Source organism: Heterodontus francisci, chromosome 7 (genome assembly GCF_036365525.1).
Source record: "Heterodontus francisci isolate sHetFra1 chromosome 7, sHetFra1.hap1, whole genome shotgun sequence".
Taxonomy (NCBI): domain Eukaryota; kingdom Metazoa; phylum Chordata; class Chondrichthyes; order Heterodontiformes; family Heterodontidae; genus Heterodontus; species Heterodontus francisci.
In genome coordinates this window covers 110,155,834-110,172,993 of record NC_090377.1, presented here as the reverse complement: position 1 = coordinate 110,172,993, position 17,160 = coordinate 110,155,834, and the positions used below count along the sequence as shown (strand labels likewise).

Sequence of the window (17,160 nt, the reverse complement as noted above, 5' to 3'; positions counted from 1 at the left end):
TCAGCCATGATCTTATTAAATAGTGGAGCAGGCGCCGAATGGCCTACACCTGCTCTTAATTTGTATGTTCTTATGTTCGTATTGCTAATTGTCCACCTCCCAGCACTGGACTTAAGGCAGTGAAGCCCCAGTTCCCCAGCAGCTATCAGTAGACTGAAGGAAGTGGCCACAAGTGTGTGACAGGCTGGTACGAGCGCTGTGTCGGTCTGAACTTCCATCTGATCAGTGAAGTGCGAAACAACATTTGGAGGAACATCTGTGTAGTGTTTGATTGATCTGGGTTTGATTGTGTTAGTCTGTCCACTTACCTGTGTCCACTGTGTTTGATTGCTTAAGCCTATGGGTGGAGCTTAAGAGTTAAAAGTGAAACTAAAAGACACAGCTTGGATCTTCTACAGAAAACACGCTGATCGCTCTGCGAAGACATTGTACTGTGATCGTGTAAGAACTAATCTATTTTAAAGTGTTGTAAATAAACCAGTTGGTGATTTAATACAAGTGTGATATCTGCATTACTCTGAGATAATTCTGAAATACATACTATATCCAGCAATCTGGCATAAACATAACAATCAGGAATTATTCTCTTTACACTTTTAATCTGCTCCACAGAATACAAGACAACACACACCAAAGGACAGAACATTTACAAACCAGCAAATCTCCCAGTTACAGTAAAATGTACAGTCAGGAACCCCAGGTTCCCCCTTATATATGAACAAGTAAATAAAATTGACAACATCTTTTTTAATCTGAATGAAGTCTCTTGTGTCACACCAAGTTCAGCCTTTCAGAGGTTTCATTCATGGTTAGTGTCGGGCTCTTGAATCATCATTGTGTTCCTGGAATGAATAGAATCAACAGAACTGTCATTTTCAGACGGACTGCGTTCAATCTGAGTTCAGTTTTTTATTGTTTTGACAATCATGATCAAGAGGCAAATATCTGACACAAAGGCCAGGGTTTTACCGGCCCTCGGGAGGCTGGGGGCTGGTACAATTGCAGGGAGCTGCGTTGGATTGGCTCCCCAAAGTGCTCCTGTCATCAGGGCATTATACTGATGGTGGGACCGGACGTGGAGAGGCTGCCAATTCCAGGGAGGCTGGCAAACAATTTCCATAATTAAAAATCCAATCAAGAGCCATTTTATGGTGTTGTTGAAATTTTGCCGATGGTGGTGTGACCCTCCTCCCCCACTCTGGGGTGAGGCCGCCAGCTAAATGGAGGCAGCCTCCTAGCAGCAGCCCAAGGGGGAAAAGTTTAATGGGAAAAAGAGATGGCCACGGGCAAGGACAGCAGCTCCCATGGCTCCAACAACTTCCCCAGATGGTTTCTCCTCCAACACTGGGTCCCATGATTTAAAAATGTTTTTTCTTTAATCACCCTGCAGTAGGCCCCAGGCCTTCTGCATTCATTAGCAGCAACCACCTCTTCTGGTGGCGCAGCTGAGGCTTCAGAGCTGCTGGCCCTCTGATTGGACCGGCAGTATCATGAGCTTGCCAGGCATCTTTAATTGGAGGTCGCCTATGGTTAAAATTGCTGAGGCAGTCCCAATTCCGCCAAGTGAGAGCTTGGGAACCGCTTTCAACCCCGATGTCAAGGTCCCATCTCCACTCACAAAATTCAGCCCAAAGTCCCTGTTTATACTCACATTTGAAAATACATCAAGCGATGTTTCTGTCGACTTACTTTCCACCTGTATTAAAATATTCAGATTTATCTGTTTATCACAGGGGATCAATGAGACATTTTGTAACTAATATTGAGTTTTAGAATTATCTTCAAACCAAAGATGTCATTGATTATTTAACCATAAATGAGGAAATGTTAACTCTTTAAATTTCTAGGCTGAAGACATCCATTTAATTGAATTAAAACACAGAGCTGCCTCAGATTCTATTGTGATGCAGCTGAATCCAGTTTCAACACTTTATTGTAGTTAACAATCATCTGGCACAAGAGGCTGAATTTTCCATCTGTTGTTGACGCAACATCTTTTTGAAATGCAATGGGCCTACTTGGCCCAGGGGTGAGTTTGGCAACCAATTAGCGGCTCTGGGAGTGGCCTGGAGGCAGGACCCAGTAACGGAGGGCCCTTTGAAAAGGGGAATGGCAGCCATGACTGGGCTTGACATTCACTGAATCACTGGAGCAACAGGAGCCTCAGAGGCCCAGCCCTGGTATGGGCAGGCATCCCGGGTGGCAGCACGATTTTCAGATGCCTCGCTTGAGGCTTTAACGGATGCAGTTTCTGACAGGAGAGGTGTTCACCAGGCCTTCCCCTGCCAACCCCAGCTGCCCAGCAGCCCCACAACCTTCTCCAGATTCCTGCCACTCACCATTCACAAATGCAAGACCTTCAGCTCAAGCAATGGTGAGTGTGTGGCATGTTTAAGCAGCTGAGCTTTATTCTGGGCTTCTACAATATGATAATCAGTCCTTCAAATAGCCCTTATGGCCCTCCGCATTGTTCACAACTTCTACAGCCTGCCGTGTTCCAGGCATGGCATTTTCCCCATACACTTCTACTGAAACTGCTACCGACAAGCTTTTCAATGAGCTCAATAGCCAATGAATTGGAGACATTTGGATTTCTCATTAACCCCCTCCCAGCATCCCTTTCAAAATGGCTTTGCATTCCAGAGGTGGCAGGACCCAGTGCCAACTTCTAATAACACAATTTACAAAACAGGCCCGCACCCGCAAAGTTCAGCCCAAGGTCCCAGATTTTATACTCACATTTGGGAGCTCCTCAAGTGATGTTTCTTTTGACTTGTTTTTTATCTGTAATAAAATATTAATATTAATATTTACGTGTTCAGTTCAAGGGATTAATTAAATATTCCGTAAATAAAAAAAAAACACTTCCAAACCAAAGAATTAAATATTAGATGATAATTGAGGAATTTTTAATTCTGGCCATTTCCAAGTTGGGTTCAGTGGCTCAATATTGGAGTGGAGAAATCCTCACCAAACATCTCATGTCGCAATAATTAATCCAGCCCTGAAAGAGTGGGGCTGTGGGGTCAATGGATAAAATAATGAAGACTCAGATTCTCCATCAGTTGCTCTCTATTGTGTTTATTTTCTGCTCCATGCAAAAAGCTAATAATTATTTATGAAATGGTGAGAGTGTAACATACACTTATCTCATGATGCCATCACTTGTTTCTGTCCTGGCACCGTGCAAATTCAGCTCAATTCAACGGCAACCAACTCATCCTCTCTCTTTACTTCAGTTCCGTAATCATTTAGCATAGGTTGCAGATCATCCAATAGGAATTGAGCGTCAGTGTCCCCACCCCCACTGATGGGTGGACATTGCATGAATTAAAAGCTCATTGCCGCCTCAGACTCCATTCTGACACCATGTTAACAGTTTATTGTTGATCGTTATCAGGAAGGCAATCATCGGACACAAAGTCCCTGTTAATACTTACATTTGGAGAGTTCTCAAGTGATGTTTCTCTTGACTTCTTTCCCACCTGGAGTAAAATATTAACATTCAGATATTTAGGCATTTTGTACGTAGCTTTCAGTTTTAAAATCATCTCCATAATAAATATATGAATAATGTTAGATAGTAATTGGGGGAATGATTAAGTCAATGGTTTCACAGTTGAGATTTAATGGTTTGTTATTGAGGTGATGGTATCCTAACTGTAAACTGGGATAATCTATAATGCAGCCTTGGTACAATGAAGTATGGAGCCTATAGAAAAGTATTAAAGTAATAAAGAGACTTCCATTGCATTAATCCCCATATTGTAAACAGTGATTATTTTTGATGGTAACATTTAATATTTGGACATATTAGCTGGGGAATTAATTGCTGCTACTGAAATCAAACAGGTCCTCTTTCCTTTTGGTGAGTAAGTCAATCAATGATGGGTCTAAACGTTGTTAATGCTGAAGAGCCTTTGGACGCTTTCTTGTTGGAGATCATCATTGTCTGGCACGTGTGTGGTGTGAATGTTACTTGCTACTTATCTGCCAAAGCCTGAATGTTGTCCAGGTCTTGCTGCATGTGGGCATGGACTGCTTCAGTATCTGAAGAGTTGTGAATGAAGCTGAAAACAGCATAATTATCAATGAACATCCCCACTTCTGACCTTATGATGGAGGGAAGGTCATTGATGAAGCAGTTGAAGTTGGTTGGGTCTAGAACACTGCTCTGAGGATCTCTTCCAGCGATGTCTTGGAGCTGAGATGATTGGCCTCCAACAACCACAACCATCTTCCTTTGTGCTGAGGATTACTCCAGACACTGGAGAATTTTACTCAGACCCCCATTCCTCTAATCCTAAAAGTGTGATCTTCACACAATTGGAGATTTATTCACTGGGCTTCCTACGTGAACCTGGTCTCGTCCCTCTATTCTACAAATACCATGATACTGAGGCTGTGCAAGGCACAATATCTATGTAATCTTTCTTTCATAACATCACACAGTTCCCCAAGGGAAGAGTGTGAAGATACAAAAAAAATCAAGTCCCACAGAGGCAAAGACCTGACCCAAAGTGCAGAAATCCGATTGACCTGATGTGTATAATTGTGAGGTTACCTCAATACTGTTTTCACTGGACTCTGATGATTCACTATTGCTGTCAAGCATCTTCAAACCGCGACACTCCACATCAGTATCAACAACCTCATCAGCAAAATATTCAACACGGCTTTTGCAAAAACCTTTTTCCTGCCAAAGTATAAGAGAAATTATTAAAATTATTGATTGACAACAAGTTCAGCACTGACACAGTTGGCTGAAATTTCCCATTTAGGTTGCAGTCCTGACGTAGGGCTCAGTTCTGGGTCAGGAACCTGCAAGTGGCTATCGCGAGATGTCGCTCACAATCTTCCCAGAGGCGGCTAATTAGGAAGCCACCTCCGGGAGCCCCATCCAATTAATGCGGATGGACCAGGGAACTGCCAGACCCAATCAGAGAGCCTGCAGAGATGTCCGGCCGGCAGCCCCACCGGGAGAGGAGAGCGCTGCTGTCACGGGGAGAAGACTATGAGGGTGCCACAAGATGGAGGCGCTATCGGAAGAATTATAAACAATATGTGTGGCCATAACTGTCAGACCATCATCCTGGAGGGGGAACCCCTCCACAGGATGGCCTGCAGCTGAGGCTGTGGCCCTCTGATGCCACTGTTCCGGGAAGGAGGTATTTAGAAGAGGCATTGATAGCCCTTTGACCTGCCGCTAGGAGGCAGCATCCAGGCAACATCTTGGCTTTGGAGTCAGCGGGGGCCTGTCTGCACTGGGAAGATCCCAGCAGTGTCAACACTTTACCCACTGCCGGGCAGGTAGAAAGTCCCAGTCAGATCTTGTCTCAGGCAAGATCACTCGGAGGCAGGAATGTGTCTGGGAGAAGCCCCTAGGCGAGATTCTGTAATTTTGTTCCCAGTCCTACCTCCAAACCCATCTCCGCGGCACAGGGAAAATTCAACCCAGGAAGTAACTGTGATATAGCTCAGTACACATGGCCCTTTCGGTTATATAACCCAGTACACTCGGCCCTATCTCTGATATAACTCAGTAAACATGGCCCTTTCTATGATAAAACTCATTACAAATAGGGGTTTCGATGTGACAATATAACTCAGAACTCACTGCAGTCTTTTTGGGGCGGAAGTAACAGCTGGGATCATCAAATTCCAGTCCAGAATTCTTGGAGCAGACGGTTTCTTTCACCGAGAATGTTAAATCCACGTTGTACGATAATTTTCCTGTGCGATAAATCTGATGAGAGTAAAACAGGTCATTAATGCATTACTGTATCTAGTGTTCTTACTGTGGACTGATTCACCCATCAGTGTGAGTGTAATATAATATTCTGCTCCTGTTTAATAATCAGTGTCTAACAGCACTCAGTAATATTCTTGTAGATTTTAGACAGTGAAACACACTGAGATCAGGACACACTTACATCATTCACTCTTCTCCTGGTTATCCCACACAGATTGGTGGTCTCTGTGATTTCATTCAGCTTTATAACTGACACTCTCAGAGCATCCTTAGGGCTCGGTATTCCTGTACAGAGAAAAGGAAAATTGTAGAAAACTCTCCAGTGTTCTTCAGTGAATTCTTTTCACACATTGGTAAAATATCAGTGACTGAATCTCATTCCCAATAACTTGTTGCTTTATGAGGTGTCGCTCTCTCCAGTACCTACCTGAGCAGTGGAGGATCTGTACTGCAGCAATGGTGAGGAGAAAGGATTTCATTCTGCCTCTTGTGTGATCAGCTGGCTGGTTTCTAAGAGTAAAGGAGCTGCTTCTCTCTCTCGCTCTGCCTTTTCCTTGCAGTGTTCAGTCTTTATATACTGCACCTCCACCACTTTCAAACACTGACTCATATTTGCTCAGTTTGGTGATCCTGGGCACGGAACTTGTTGACAAGTGGCTGTAATATGGGCAGAACTTCCTTCAAATATCATCATTATGTTTAGATTTGGTGAGATCAGAGATTATTCCTCAGAATATGAAATAATGAACCTAGAGAGGAGATGAAATGATCATCTGTAATTTGTACAAAGTCACACTCAGTCCACTGGGGTAACTCCTGGAATTATTCCGGTATGGGAGCGGTGACATTATTTGCATCATTTCCTGCATCAAACATTATCTCCAGAAGCTGTGCTGTAACCACTGGTGTGTTGTTGCATCAATGGGTTTAATATAAAGCAGGATCTGATTGTTGGGATAACAATCTCATACTCCCATTTTTAGATGAATTTTCCATCTTCTCTCTTTATTTTCCTCTTCTATACTGACTCCCTGTTGAGATTTGGCTCCATGGTTGATGTTCCTTATGTCTGAGCGGAAACAGAGACTGATGATCAGCTATTCCACTGTGGACAGCAGTGCAGATGAATAAACACACACTCATGTAAAACACACACATTCAGCATGAATCACCAGATATCAATCAACATCTGCAATCCTGACTACTTCCACTCCCACCACAGCTCAGGAATGAAGACGCCATTCACACTCTTCAAATGTGTTTGTAGCCGCAATCAGTTGACTGAGAACAGACCAAACATTGAAGTCGGCCACTCCTGCTCTGTGTGCCTCAGTACCCCCATCTCAGACAGAGCCTTTTGCCACTAGGCAAAATGGAGATTAAATTAAATTTCCAATGATTTTTACACTGACATGGGTTTTTGTTCATTTGATATTCCACTGGAGCAGTATAAAACGCTAGTTGGACCACAGCTGGAGTACTGTGTACAGTTCTGGTCGCCACATTATAGGAAAGATGTGATTGCACTGGAGCGGTTGCAGCAGAGATTCACCAGGATGTTGCCTGGACTGGAGCATTTCAGTTATAAAGAGAGACTGGACAGGCTAGGGTTCTTTTCCTTAGAGCAGAGAAGGCTGAGGGGGGACCTGATTGAGGTATACAAAATTAAGAGGCACACAGATAGGGTAGATAGAAAGAAACTTTTTCCCTTAGCGGAGGTGTCACTATCCAGGAGGCATAGATTTAAGGGAAGGGGCAGAAGGTTTATAGGGGATTTGAGGAAAAGAAATTTCACCCAGAGGGTGGTTGGAATCTGGAAAGCACTGCCTGAAGGGGTGTAGAGGCAGGAACACTCACAACATTTAAGAAGTATTTAGATGAGCACTTGAAATGCCATAGCATACAAGGCTACGGGCCAAATGCTGGAAAATGGGATTGGAATAGATAGGCTTGATGGCCGGCGTGGACACGGTGGGCCGAAGGGCCTGTTTCTGTTCTGTATAACTCTATGACTCTATGATACACCCACTGGGGATCTTACACAGTGTGGTTATTGTGGGTAACACTGGCATTGAGCTGATCCACCATGTCTTGTGTGGGTTTCCCATTCTTTTGGATGCCAGAGACGCAGGGTAATGCCCTCTGTGTGTCAGTACTGGGAAACACATGAGCATGAAGGGACTCAAAGTCTTAGGGGAGGTGGTGACATAGTGGTAATGTCACTGGACAAGTAAACCAGAGCCCCGGCTAATGCTCTGGGGGACATGGGTTTGAATCCCACCATGGCAGATGGTGAAATGTGAATTCAATTAATAAATCTGCAATTGAAAGCTAGTCTAATGGTGGCCATAAAATCATTGTCGATTGTTGTAAAAACCCATCTGGTTCACTCATGTCCTTTAGGGAAGGAAATCTTCCATCCTTACCTGGTCTGGCCTACATGTGACTCCAGACCCACAGCAATGTGGTTGACTCTTAAATGCCCTCTGAAATGGCCTACAAGCCACTCAGTTGTATCAAACCGCTTCAAGGTGTAAGGAAAGGAATGAAACAGGATGGACCACCCGGCACCGACCTAGGCACTGGAAGTGACAACGGCAAACCCAGCCCTGTCGACTCTGCGAAGTCCTCCTTACTAACATGTGGGGGCTTGAACCAAAATTTGGAGTGCTGTCCCACAGACTAGTCAAGCAACAGCCTGACATATTCACACTCATGGAATCATACCTGACAGACAATATCCCACACACCGTCATCACCATCCTTGCGTATGTCCTGTCCTACCGGCAGTGGTATACAGTCAGGAGGGAGTTGCCATGGGAGTCCTCAACATTGGGTCTGGACCCCACGAAGTCTCATGGCATGAGATCAAACATGGGCAAGGAAACCTCCTGCTGAATACCACCTACCGCCCCCCACTTGGCTGATGAATCAGGTCTTCTCCATGTTGAACAACAATTGGAAGAAGCACTAAGGGTAGCAAGGGCACAGAATGCACTCTGGGGACTTCAATGTCCATCACCAAGAGTGGCTCGGCAGCTCCACTACTGACCGAGCTGGCCGAGTCCGAAAGGACATAGCTGCTACACTGTTCTGCGGCAGGTGGTGAGGGAGCCAACAAGAGGGAAAAATCTATTTGATCTGGTCCTCACCATACTATCTGTCCATAACAGTATTGGTAGGGGGGACCACCGCACAGTCCTTGTGGAGACGAAGTCCCGTCTTCACAATAAAGATACCCTCCATTGTGTTGTGTGGCACTACCACTGTTCTAAATGGGATAGATTTCGAGCAGATCTAGCAACTCAAAATTGGGCATCCATAAGGTGCTGTGGGCCATCAGCAGCAGAATTGCATTCAACCGCAATCTGTAACCTCACGTCTCATCATATCTCATTACCATCAAGGTGGGGGACCATCCCTGGTTCAATGAAGAGTGCAGGAGAACATGCCAGGAGCAGCACCAGGCATACCTTAAAATGAGGTGTCAGCCTGTTGAAGCTACAACACAGGACTACTTGCATGCCAAACAGCAGAGGCAGCATGCAATAGACAGAGCTTAGCGATCCCACAACCAACAGATCAGATGGAAGCTCTGCAGTGCTGCCACATCCAGTCATGAATGATGGTGGACAATTAAACAACTAACAGGAGGAGGAGGCTCCAAAAATATCCCATCCTTAATGATGGGGGAGCCCAGCACATCAGCGCAAAAGACAATGCTGAAGCAATTGCAACAATCTTCAGCCAGAAGTGCCGAGAGGATGATCCATCTTGGCCTCCTCCCGAGGTTTCCAGCATCACAGATGCCAGACTTTAGCCAATTCGATTCACTCCGCGTGATATCAAGCGACGACTGAAGGCACTGGATACTGCAAATGCTATGGGCCCTGACAATATTCCAGCAATAGTACTGAAGACCTGTGCTCCAGAACCTGCTGCACCCCTAGCCAAGCTGTTCCAGTACAGCTACAACACTGGCATCTACCCAGCAATGTGGAAAATTGCCCAGGTATGTCCTGTCCAGAAAAGGCAGGACAAGTCCAACCTGGCCAATTACCGCCCATCAGTCTACTCTCAGACATCAGTAAAGTGATGGAAGGTGTCATCAACAGTGCCATCAAGTGGCACTTGCTTGGCAATAACCTGCTTAGTGACACTCAGTTTGGGTTCTGCCAGGGCCACTCAATTCCTGACCTCATTACAGCCTTGGTTCAAACATGGACAAAAGAGCTGAACTCAAGAGGTGAGGTGACATCAAGGCAGCATTTGACCAAGTATGGCATCAAGGAACCCTAACAAAACTGAAGTCAATGCGAATTAGGGGGGAAACTCTGCTGGCTGGAGTCATACTTAGTGCAAAGGAAGATGGTTGTGGTTGTTGGAGGTCAATCATCTCAGCTCCAGGACATCACTGCAGGAGTTCCTCAGATTAGTGTCCTAGGCTCAACCATCTTCAGCTGCTTCATCAACAACCTGCCTTCAATCATAAGGTCAGAAGTGGGGATGTTCGCTGATGATTGCACAATGTTCAGCACCATTCGCGACTCCTCAGATACTGAAGCAGTCCGTGTAGAAATGCAGCAAGACCCGGACAATATCAGGCTTGAGCTGATAAGTTGCAAGTAACATTCGTGGCACACAAGTGCCAGGCAATGACCATCTCCAACAAGAGAGAATCTAACCATCTCCCCTTAACATTCAATGGCATTACCATTGCTGAATGCCCCACTATCAACATCCTGGGAGCTACCACTGACCAGAAACTGAACTGGAGTAGCCAAATAAATACCATGGCTACAACTGCAGATCAGAGGCTAGGAATCCCGCAGCGAGTAACTCACCTCTTGACTCCCCAAAGCCTGTCCACCATCTACAAGGCACAAGTCAGCAGTGTGATGGAATACTCTCCACTTAGCTGGATGGGTGCAGCTCCAACAACACTCAAGAAGCTCGACACCATCCGGGACAAAGCAGCCTGCTTGATTGGCACCCCATTCACAAACATTCACTCCCTCCACCACCGGCACACAGTGGCAGCAGTGTGTCCCATCTACAAGATGCACTGCAGCAACGCACCAAGGCTCCTTAGACAGCACTTTCCAAATCCACGACCTCTACCACCTAGAAGGACAAGGGCAGCAAATGCATGGGAACACCACCACCTGCAAGTTCCCCTTCAAGTCACACACCATCCTGATTTGGAACTATATCTCCATTCTTTCACTGTTGCTGCGTCAAAATCCTGGAACTCCCTTCCTAACAGCACTGTGGGTGTACCTACCCCACATGGACTGCAGCGGTTCAAGAAGGCAGCTCACCACCACCTTCTCAAGGGCAATTCGGGATGGGCAATAAATACTGGCTTAGCCAGCGACGCCCACATTCCATGAACAAAATTAAAAAATGAAAGCACCCGAAACAGAATTCCGACCTCTCGGTGTGTTGCCCAACTGATCTTATGGCATCTGTTTCCTAGTTCCCTGTTATGTACCAGAATTATATTGGGCATTAACATTTCAGAAAGTTTAAAAAACCTTAGGCACAGTGACAACTGTGTTGTGATTGGTTAACACAGTGCTGTAAATAACCAGCATGCTCCTGTCTGAATATGTTCTTGTGAAAACCCTTGGGGTGTGTTACTGCAATAAAATGGGATAAATACAAGTTGTTGTTGTTGTTGTGAAGACCACATTGGAACCATTCATTTTGTTCATCACCTCATGCCAACACAATCAGTGATGTGGTAAACCCCTGATATACACAAGTTATAGTGTTGATTATTAACTCACTGTTAGTGGTTGGATGATTGAGTCCAAGGTCTTTCAATCATTTCAGTCCAGCTGCCACAGTGGAGGTGAGTTTGAAAATTATTTTGCGTGACTCTAATGTCCTGGACATTGCTCCCCCTCAATCTCACACACCATGGTGTCAGCTGACTGCCTGAGCACTGTCTGAAAAGAAACCATTGAGAGAAATCACAACCAGTACCAGCTTCCTCTACAACCCATCACTGATAACAGAGGCCAGTCATCTGCAAGCGGAGGTGCTTCATCCAGAGATTTGTTTTGGACTGGGGGCTTATTGACATTTGTAGAGAAGTCTGTGGTTGTGGCTTCCTGCCTGCCCGGTCATTGGGGGCTGTGTGTAGGCTTCAGGCTTTGTGGAGGAGGGCAAATGGCAAGAGTGAAGGATGTAGAAACGCTGGGAGATGATAAAATTAGTTTAGAGGAATAAACAGTGAGCAGCTTATACAGAAAAATATTTATTACATTCCATCATCAAGTCAGAACTTCATGTGACTGTAAATGATAATTAAAGTGAACAAGAAGAGATTGTGAGGGGCAAAGAGGGGAGTTTTGGACTTTACTCTCTGAAACTTTATAAGGTGAAATCTGTTCTCCAACTCCTGCGGGTCAGTCATTGTAATCAAACAGGAGTTTAGAACGGGACAGGAATAAAATCAATAGAAGGTTGGAATTGGAATGCTCCCTTGCTGATTATTCTCAGCATCCCACGTCTGATTTCCCTATATTTTCTGAGCCAGAACTGTGTATTTGTGCTGTGCAGATACACAAGTTCAACAGCAACAGGAGAATAGAATGGAATTCAGTCACACCATTGAATAATTTCCAGAGCTTTCATGCCGGGTTCTTGCTCACACATTGGTTTGGATTAGACTATGTTTGTTTGGTCGTTGAATAATGTAATAATTCGCCATTAACTGTTTGATAATTTTGAAAAGAATCATAATAAATCCAATTTTCATGTAACTGTGTTTACACGAATTCACACAATGTGATCAATTTATGTCAAATAAACTGACTTTTTGTAAATAATAAGTTATATTAGGATTGATGACCTGTTCTGTTCTCCCCAGGAGCAGTTGGGCTGAGCTTTGTGTGTCTGATTTATTTTTAAATCATGGTGAATGTTGTAATATTATTTGTTCCTTTGGTTCGTGAGCCTTTATTGTAACTTAAACTAGAACACATATACACGCAACTAATACAGGAGCACACCTACACATGCCTTATTCCATCAGTCTACACCCACAGCTCTCTGGTCATGTGTGATGAGACATCGCTTCCTTCGGTGACTCTCTATTTACAGTCCCACAACAACCCCCTTTTTTCCAAAGATAAAAAACAGCCCATGAATCAGAAAACATAAATACAGTATACTAATTGCACAAGAATAAAACAAAACATAATTTACAAGTATGCAGGTTTAACACTCTCTGAAATGTTGTTGACGTTTTCTTATTTGTCTGGATCTTATTATCATAAACCTCTTCTCAAAGCTGTGCTCATTTTTACGACACCTCTGAGACGCTGGTATCTCAGAACGTTGGTTAACATGCTCTTCCTCTGTGCTCGTAGCCTCCGTATGTTCATCTTCAGACTTTGTCTTTGAACGTTTCCATGATGCCACCGAGTTATTAAATGTAGTTTTGTCATACAGCTCTCTGAGTTAATTTCGGTTCCGTCTGAGAATCCCACCATTGGGTGTCTTGACGTCGTACAATCTGGGCTGGTTGCATTCACTAGCAACCTTTGCAAGATACCAAGTTCCCGACCGATGATTGAAGATTCTGACCCTCTGTCCTACTTGCAATTGAGTTACTTCTGGTCCTGCTTCCGTGTCATACAAAGCCTCCATCTTCCCTTGTTTGGAAAGCAGTACATCACTTACTGTTGAAAACTTAGGAAGATGATAACTGGCAGCATCACCAATCACAGCAATCCCTCTGGCCTCCGGCAATGAACTGAAGCCTGAGGAGAGACTCACAGTCATATTGCCTCTTCATGTCAAAACTCCCAGCCTTTGCGTCGTCCTTTGCATAGACCGACCCAATACATTCGACCTGGATATTTTTGACCATCTTTAGTGCATTACTGACTGCATGTATTGTGACAATTTGTAAATCTTGGCATACTGGAAGTCCTGCAATAGCTGATCCAGTTGTGTTTACAATATAAAATGTGTGTGGTAGCCATTCAGAGCTCCCATAGCTGCACTGCAAGGTTAGCATTCCAATGCACTTGAATGAAGAACCATTGTACTCAGTCAGCCCAGCTGTGGTGGGTCACCCTATAGATTTCCATTTCTTTGAATATATATTTCTTCAGTATACAGAGGGGCAGAATATTTGCACTTGCTCCAGTGTTGATTTTCACTCTGAGCTCATGCTTGCCACTCTTCTGCAGATATATAATCCCGATCATGGCAAATGCCTCAGATTGCATGATAACATCGACAGGTTGATCCAAATTAACTATGTGAAATGCTTGCTCGCAGTTCATACGAGTGCACTCTTCATCCATGTTGTCCTGGTAATCTGTCTCTCTGCTGACCTGATGCACCTGCTTGGGCTTTTGTTGTGTGTCAGCGTATCTTTTATTGGGTTTGCCATCCTGTCTTGCAGATGGTCTCTCTGCATGTGCTCTGCCACAATTCCTGTGTGCAGTATCTGAGCTAGGCCTTCTGCAGTGCCTTGTCCAATGTTCTCACGTGTCACAAGGTTTACACTGGTCCTGATATGCCAGATATGAATTGAGTGAGTAAGGCCACATTTTTCACAAGGCTTAGCAGACTTCTGAGTCTTGGTTACGACGTCTGCTGTCGTAGCCACCTCGAATGCTTGTAGCCGTTGGCACTCAGCCATGATGGCTTCAAATTTTCTTCCATCATTCAGTAATGTATCAATGCTGTACCTTTTCTTCTTTTCTAGCAGGTTTCTTGGAAAGCCTCTATTGGAGTTGACATGATGACCAGCTCTATAATCTGTTCCGCTGATTCAATGTCTGTGAAGTTGCATTCCTGCACTTTGTCTTGGCACCTTATAACAAACTGATAAATGGACTCATCCTACCTTTTATGGTAGGTCATAAGCTCAAGCCTACGCACTCAGAAATTGACCTTTACCTTGAGTTGACCTTCCAGGAATGCCCATAGTTTGCTAGGATCCTCCTGATCCTTAGCCGGCCATCCCGATCTGTTGATCTGTTGGAGGCCCTTATTGCACAGTGTGATCTTGATTTTTGCTGCTTGATTCTCTGGTTCATTCAATTCTAGATCCAGGAAACATAGTTCCATCATTTGGCGAAACAGTTTGAACTCAGACACTATGTCTGATGCCTTTCAATCCATAATTGGATACTTCAAAGTAATTTTCTTGATGATCTTGCTTCTTTACAAATATGGGCTTCTTCACAGGTTTTCTTCTTACCAGGTACAATTTTTCCACAGGCTCTCTCCGTTACAGGTCTTCTGTTTCAAAGGCACAGTGGCGCAGTGGTTAGCACCGCAGCCTCACAGCTCCAGGGACCCGGGTTCGATTCTGGGTACTGCCTGTGCGGAGTTTGCAAGTTCTCCCTGTGTCTGCGTGGGTTTTCTCCAGGTGCTCCGGTTTCCTCCCACATCCAAAGACTTGCAGGTGATAGGTAAATTGGCTGTTATAAATTGCCCCTAGTGTAGGTAGGGAATATGGGATTACTGTAGGGTTAGCATAAATGGGTGGTTGTTGGTCGGCACAGACTCGGTGGGCCGAAGGGCCTGTTTCAGTGCTGTATCTCTAAAAAAAAACAACTTTTTTTTCCTTTTATAGACAGATTCATTTTCTCAGGTCTGCAACTGAGGGATGACAACCTTTTAACAGGCTCATTTTTTTTAAACTGAGAGAGCAGGGTTCTTTTTACATGCTTCTCTCTCTCTGTGCAGAGAACCTTGCAGTTCCGGCAGCTGCCACAGCCAGCCTTTTACTCTGTGCAGGGGACCTCCAGCGGCACTGTTGAGCTCTTCCCGCTCTTTTAGCTTAGGCTCCATCCACAAAGTTATCAGCCCAGGAAAACTACTCTGTAATGGCGATACTGTTTTTTTCTTACTTATAGCTGGGTTGGAGTGGACTTTGGACAGCTTGACCATGAATCAACCTGCAGCAAAGTTGGACAGCGTGAACCTGGACTGACCTGCTTCTTCTTCTGACCACCAGTTCAACAATTTTCAAATCAAGTACTCACTGTGCTTATTTAAAGAGATTGTGCCTTTTTCTGTGTGTGGCTCCTGACTTCAAGCTAGTTCCTCTCCATGACCTTGTGCTGAAGTACAGCACCACAATCCCGATCTTCTGTTCCACTTATCAACTTTTTTAACTTCTTCGAACGCACACCATTGCCACCATATAATATTATTTGTTCCTTTGAGCATGAACTATTATTAGACTCAGAGGAAAGCAAATAATATACGAATAATATGTGGGTCTTTATTGTAACTTAAACCAGAGCTTATATATACACAACTAATACAGGAGCACAGTTACATACACCTTACTTATCAGTCTACACCCGCAGCTCTCTGGTCATGTGTGATGTGACATCACTTCCTTCAGTGACTCTCCACTTACAGTCGCTAAAAGTGATGCCACAACAAATGTCAATAATGGTTTATTTAAAATGTGCTAAATGGGCTAAATTGTGGCGAGTCGAAGAGACTTAGTAGTTGGCAGGAAAAAAGACAGAGGCGCAAGGGGAAAGCCAACTGTGCAACAGCCCCGACAAACAAATTTCTCTGCAGCACCTGTGGAAGAGCCTGTCACTCCAGAATTGGCCTTTATAGCCACTCCAGGCGCTGCTTCACAAACCACTGACCACCTCCAGGCGCATATCCATTGTCTCTCGAGATAAGGAGGCCCAAAAGAAAGAAAAAAAAGAAAATGCACTGAGAGTAAAACTGGGACAGTTTGGGTATGAAATGTCTGCTTCAGTTAGTGAGGACATATCTGAGTTGTGTGATCGGAACAAGGGGTTCTGAGGGTGAAACTCTGAGCTGATTCTAATGTGCCTGGATGTTACAAGGGGCAGGATTCTTCAATCAAAGGATATGAGCTTTTACAGATTAGGCTGCTCCATGTTTGCCCACACGGTGGCAGCTCTGAGTGATGGTGTTTGGCAGTGAGGATTGTAAGAACTCAACGCTGAACTATCCCATTGATCTGTGTGTGCATCTCAGAGCAAACAGGAGCTGGAAAGAGCTCAGGATTGTCAACAAATGTGCAATGATGTGACAGAGAAGAGTACCTGAACAGTGGCATTGCACTGTTGATCAAGGAGTCAATTACTGCAGTAAGGAGGGATGATATTTTAGAAGGTTCCTCAAATTAAGCCATATGGGTAGAACTTAAAAACAAAAAGGGGGCAATTACTTGGCTGGGAGCGTACTTCAGGCCTCCAAACAGTCAGGGAGAAATCGAGGAGCAGATATGTAGGCAAATCTCAGAGACGTGTAAAAATAATAGGGTAATAATCGTAGGGGATTTCAACTTCCCCAATATCAACTGGGATAGTCTTAGTGCAAAAGGCTTAAAGGGGTCAGAATTCTTAAAATTCATAAAATGGATACAGGAGAGC

General features: G+C 44.5%; 1 protein-coding gene across 1 annotated transcript; it reads right to left on the bottom strand.

Annotated features, from left to right (window-relative positions):
- Positions 1-607: 607 nt before the first annotated feature.
- LOC137371768 (secreted phosphoprotein 24-like) lies at positions 608-6,303 on the bottom strand. Its single transcript, XM_068034621.1, has 8 exons — positions 6,180-6,303; positions 5,934-6,037; positions 5,618-5,746; positions 4,565-4,696; positions 3,441-3,485; positions 2,740-2,784; positions 1,652-1,696; positions 608-842 (listed from the first exon to the last, which is right to left on the bottom strand). The coding sequence occupies exons 1-8, from the start codon at positions 6,229-6,231 to the stop codon at positions 810-812; spliced, it is 585 nt and encodes a 194-aa protein (XP_067890722.1). The 5' UTR covers positions 6,232-6,303; the 3' UTR covers positions 608-809.
- Between the last annotated feature and the right edge of the window lie 10,857 nt (positions 6,304-17,160).

Bases quoted from the DNA above. Each gene is read 5' to 3' on its own strand.
- LOC137371768 (XM_068034621.1), bottom strand. From the start codon at position 6,231: ATGAAATCCTTTCTCCTCACCATTGCTGCAGTACAGATCCTCCACTGC. The intron at 3,486-4,564 runs GTAACCTCACAA...ATTTTACTCCAG, and splicing joins CCAGTGAAAACAGTATTGAG to GTGGGAAAGAAGTCAAGAGA. The intron at 2,785-3,440 runs GTAAGTATTAAC...ATTTTATTACAG, and splicing joins CACTTGAGAACTCTCCAAAT to ATAAAAAACAAGTCAAAAGA.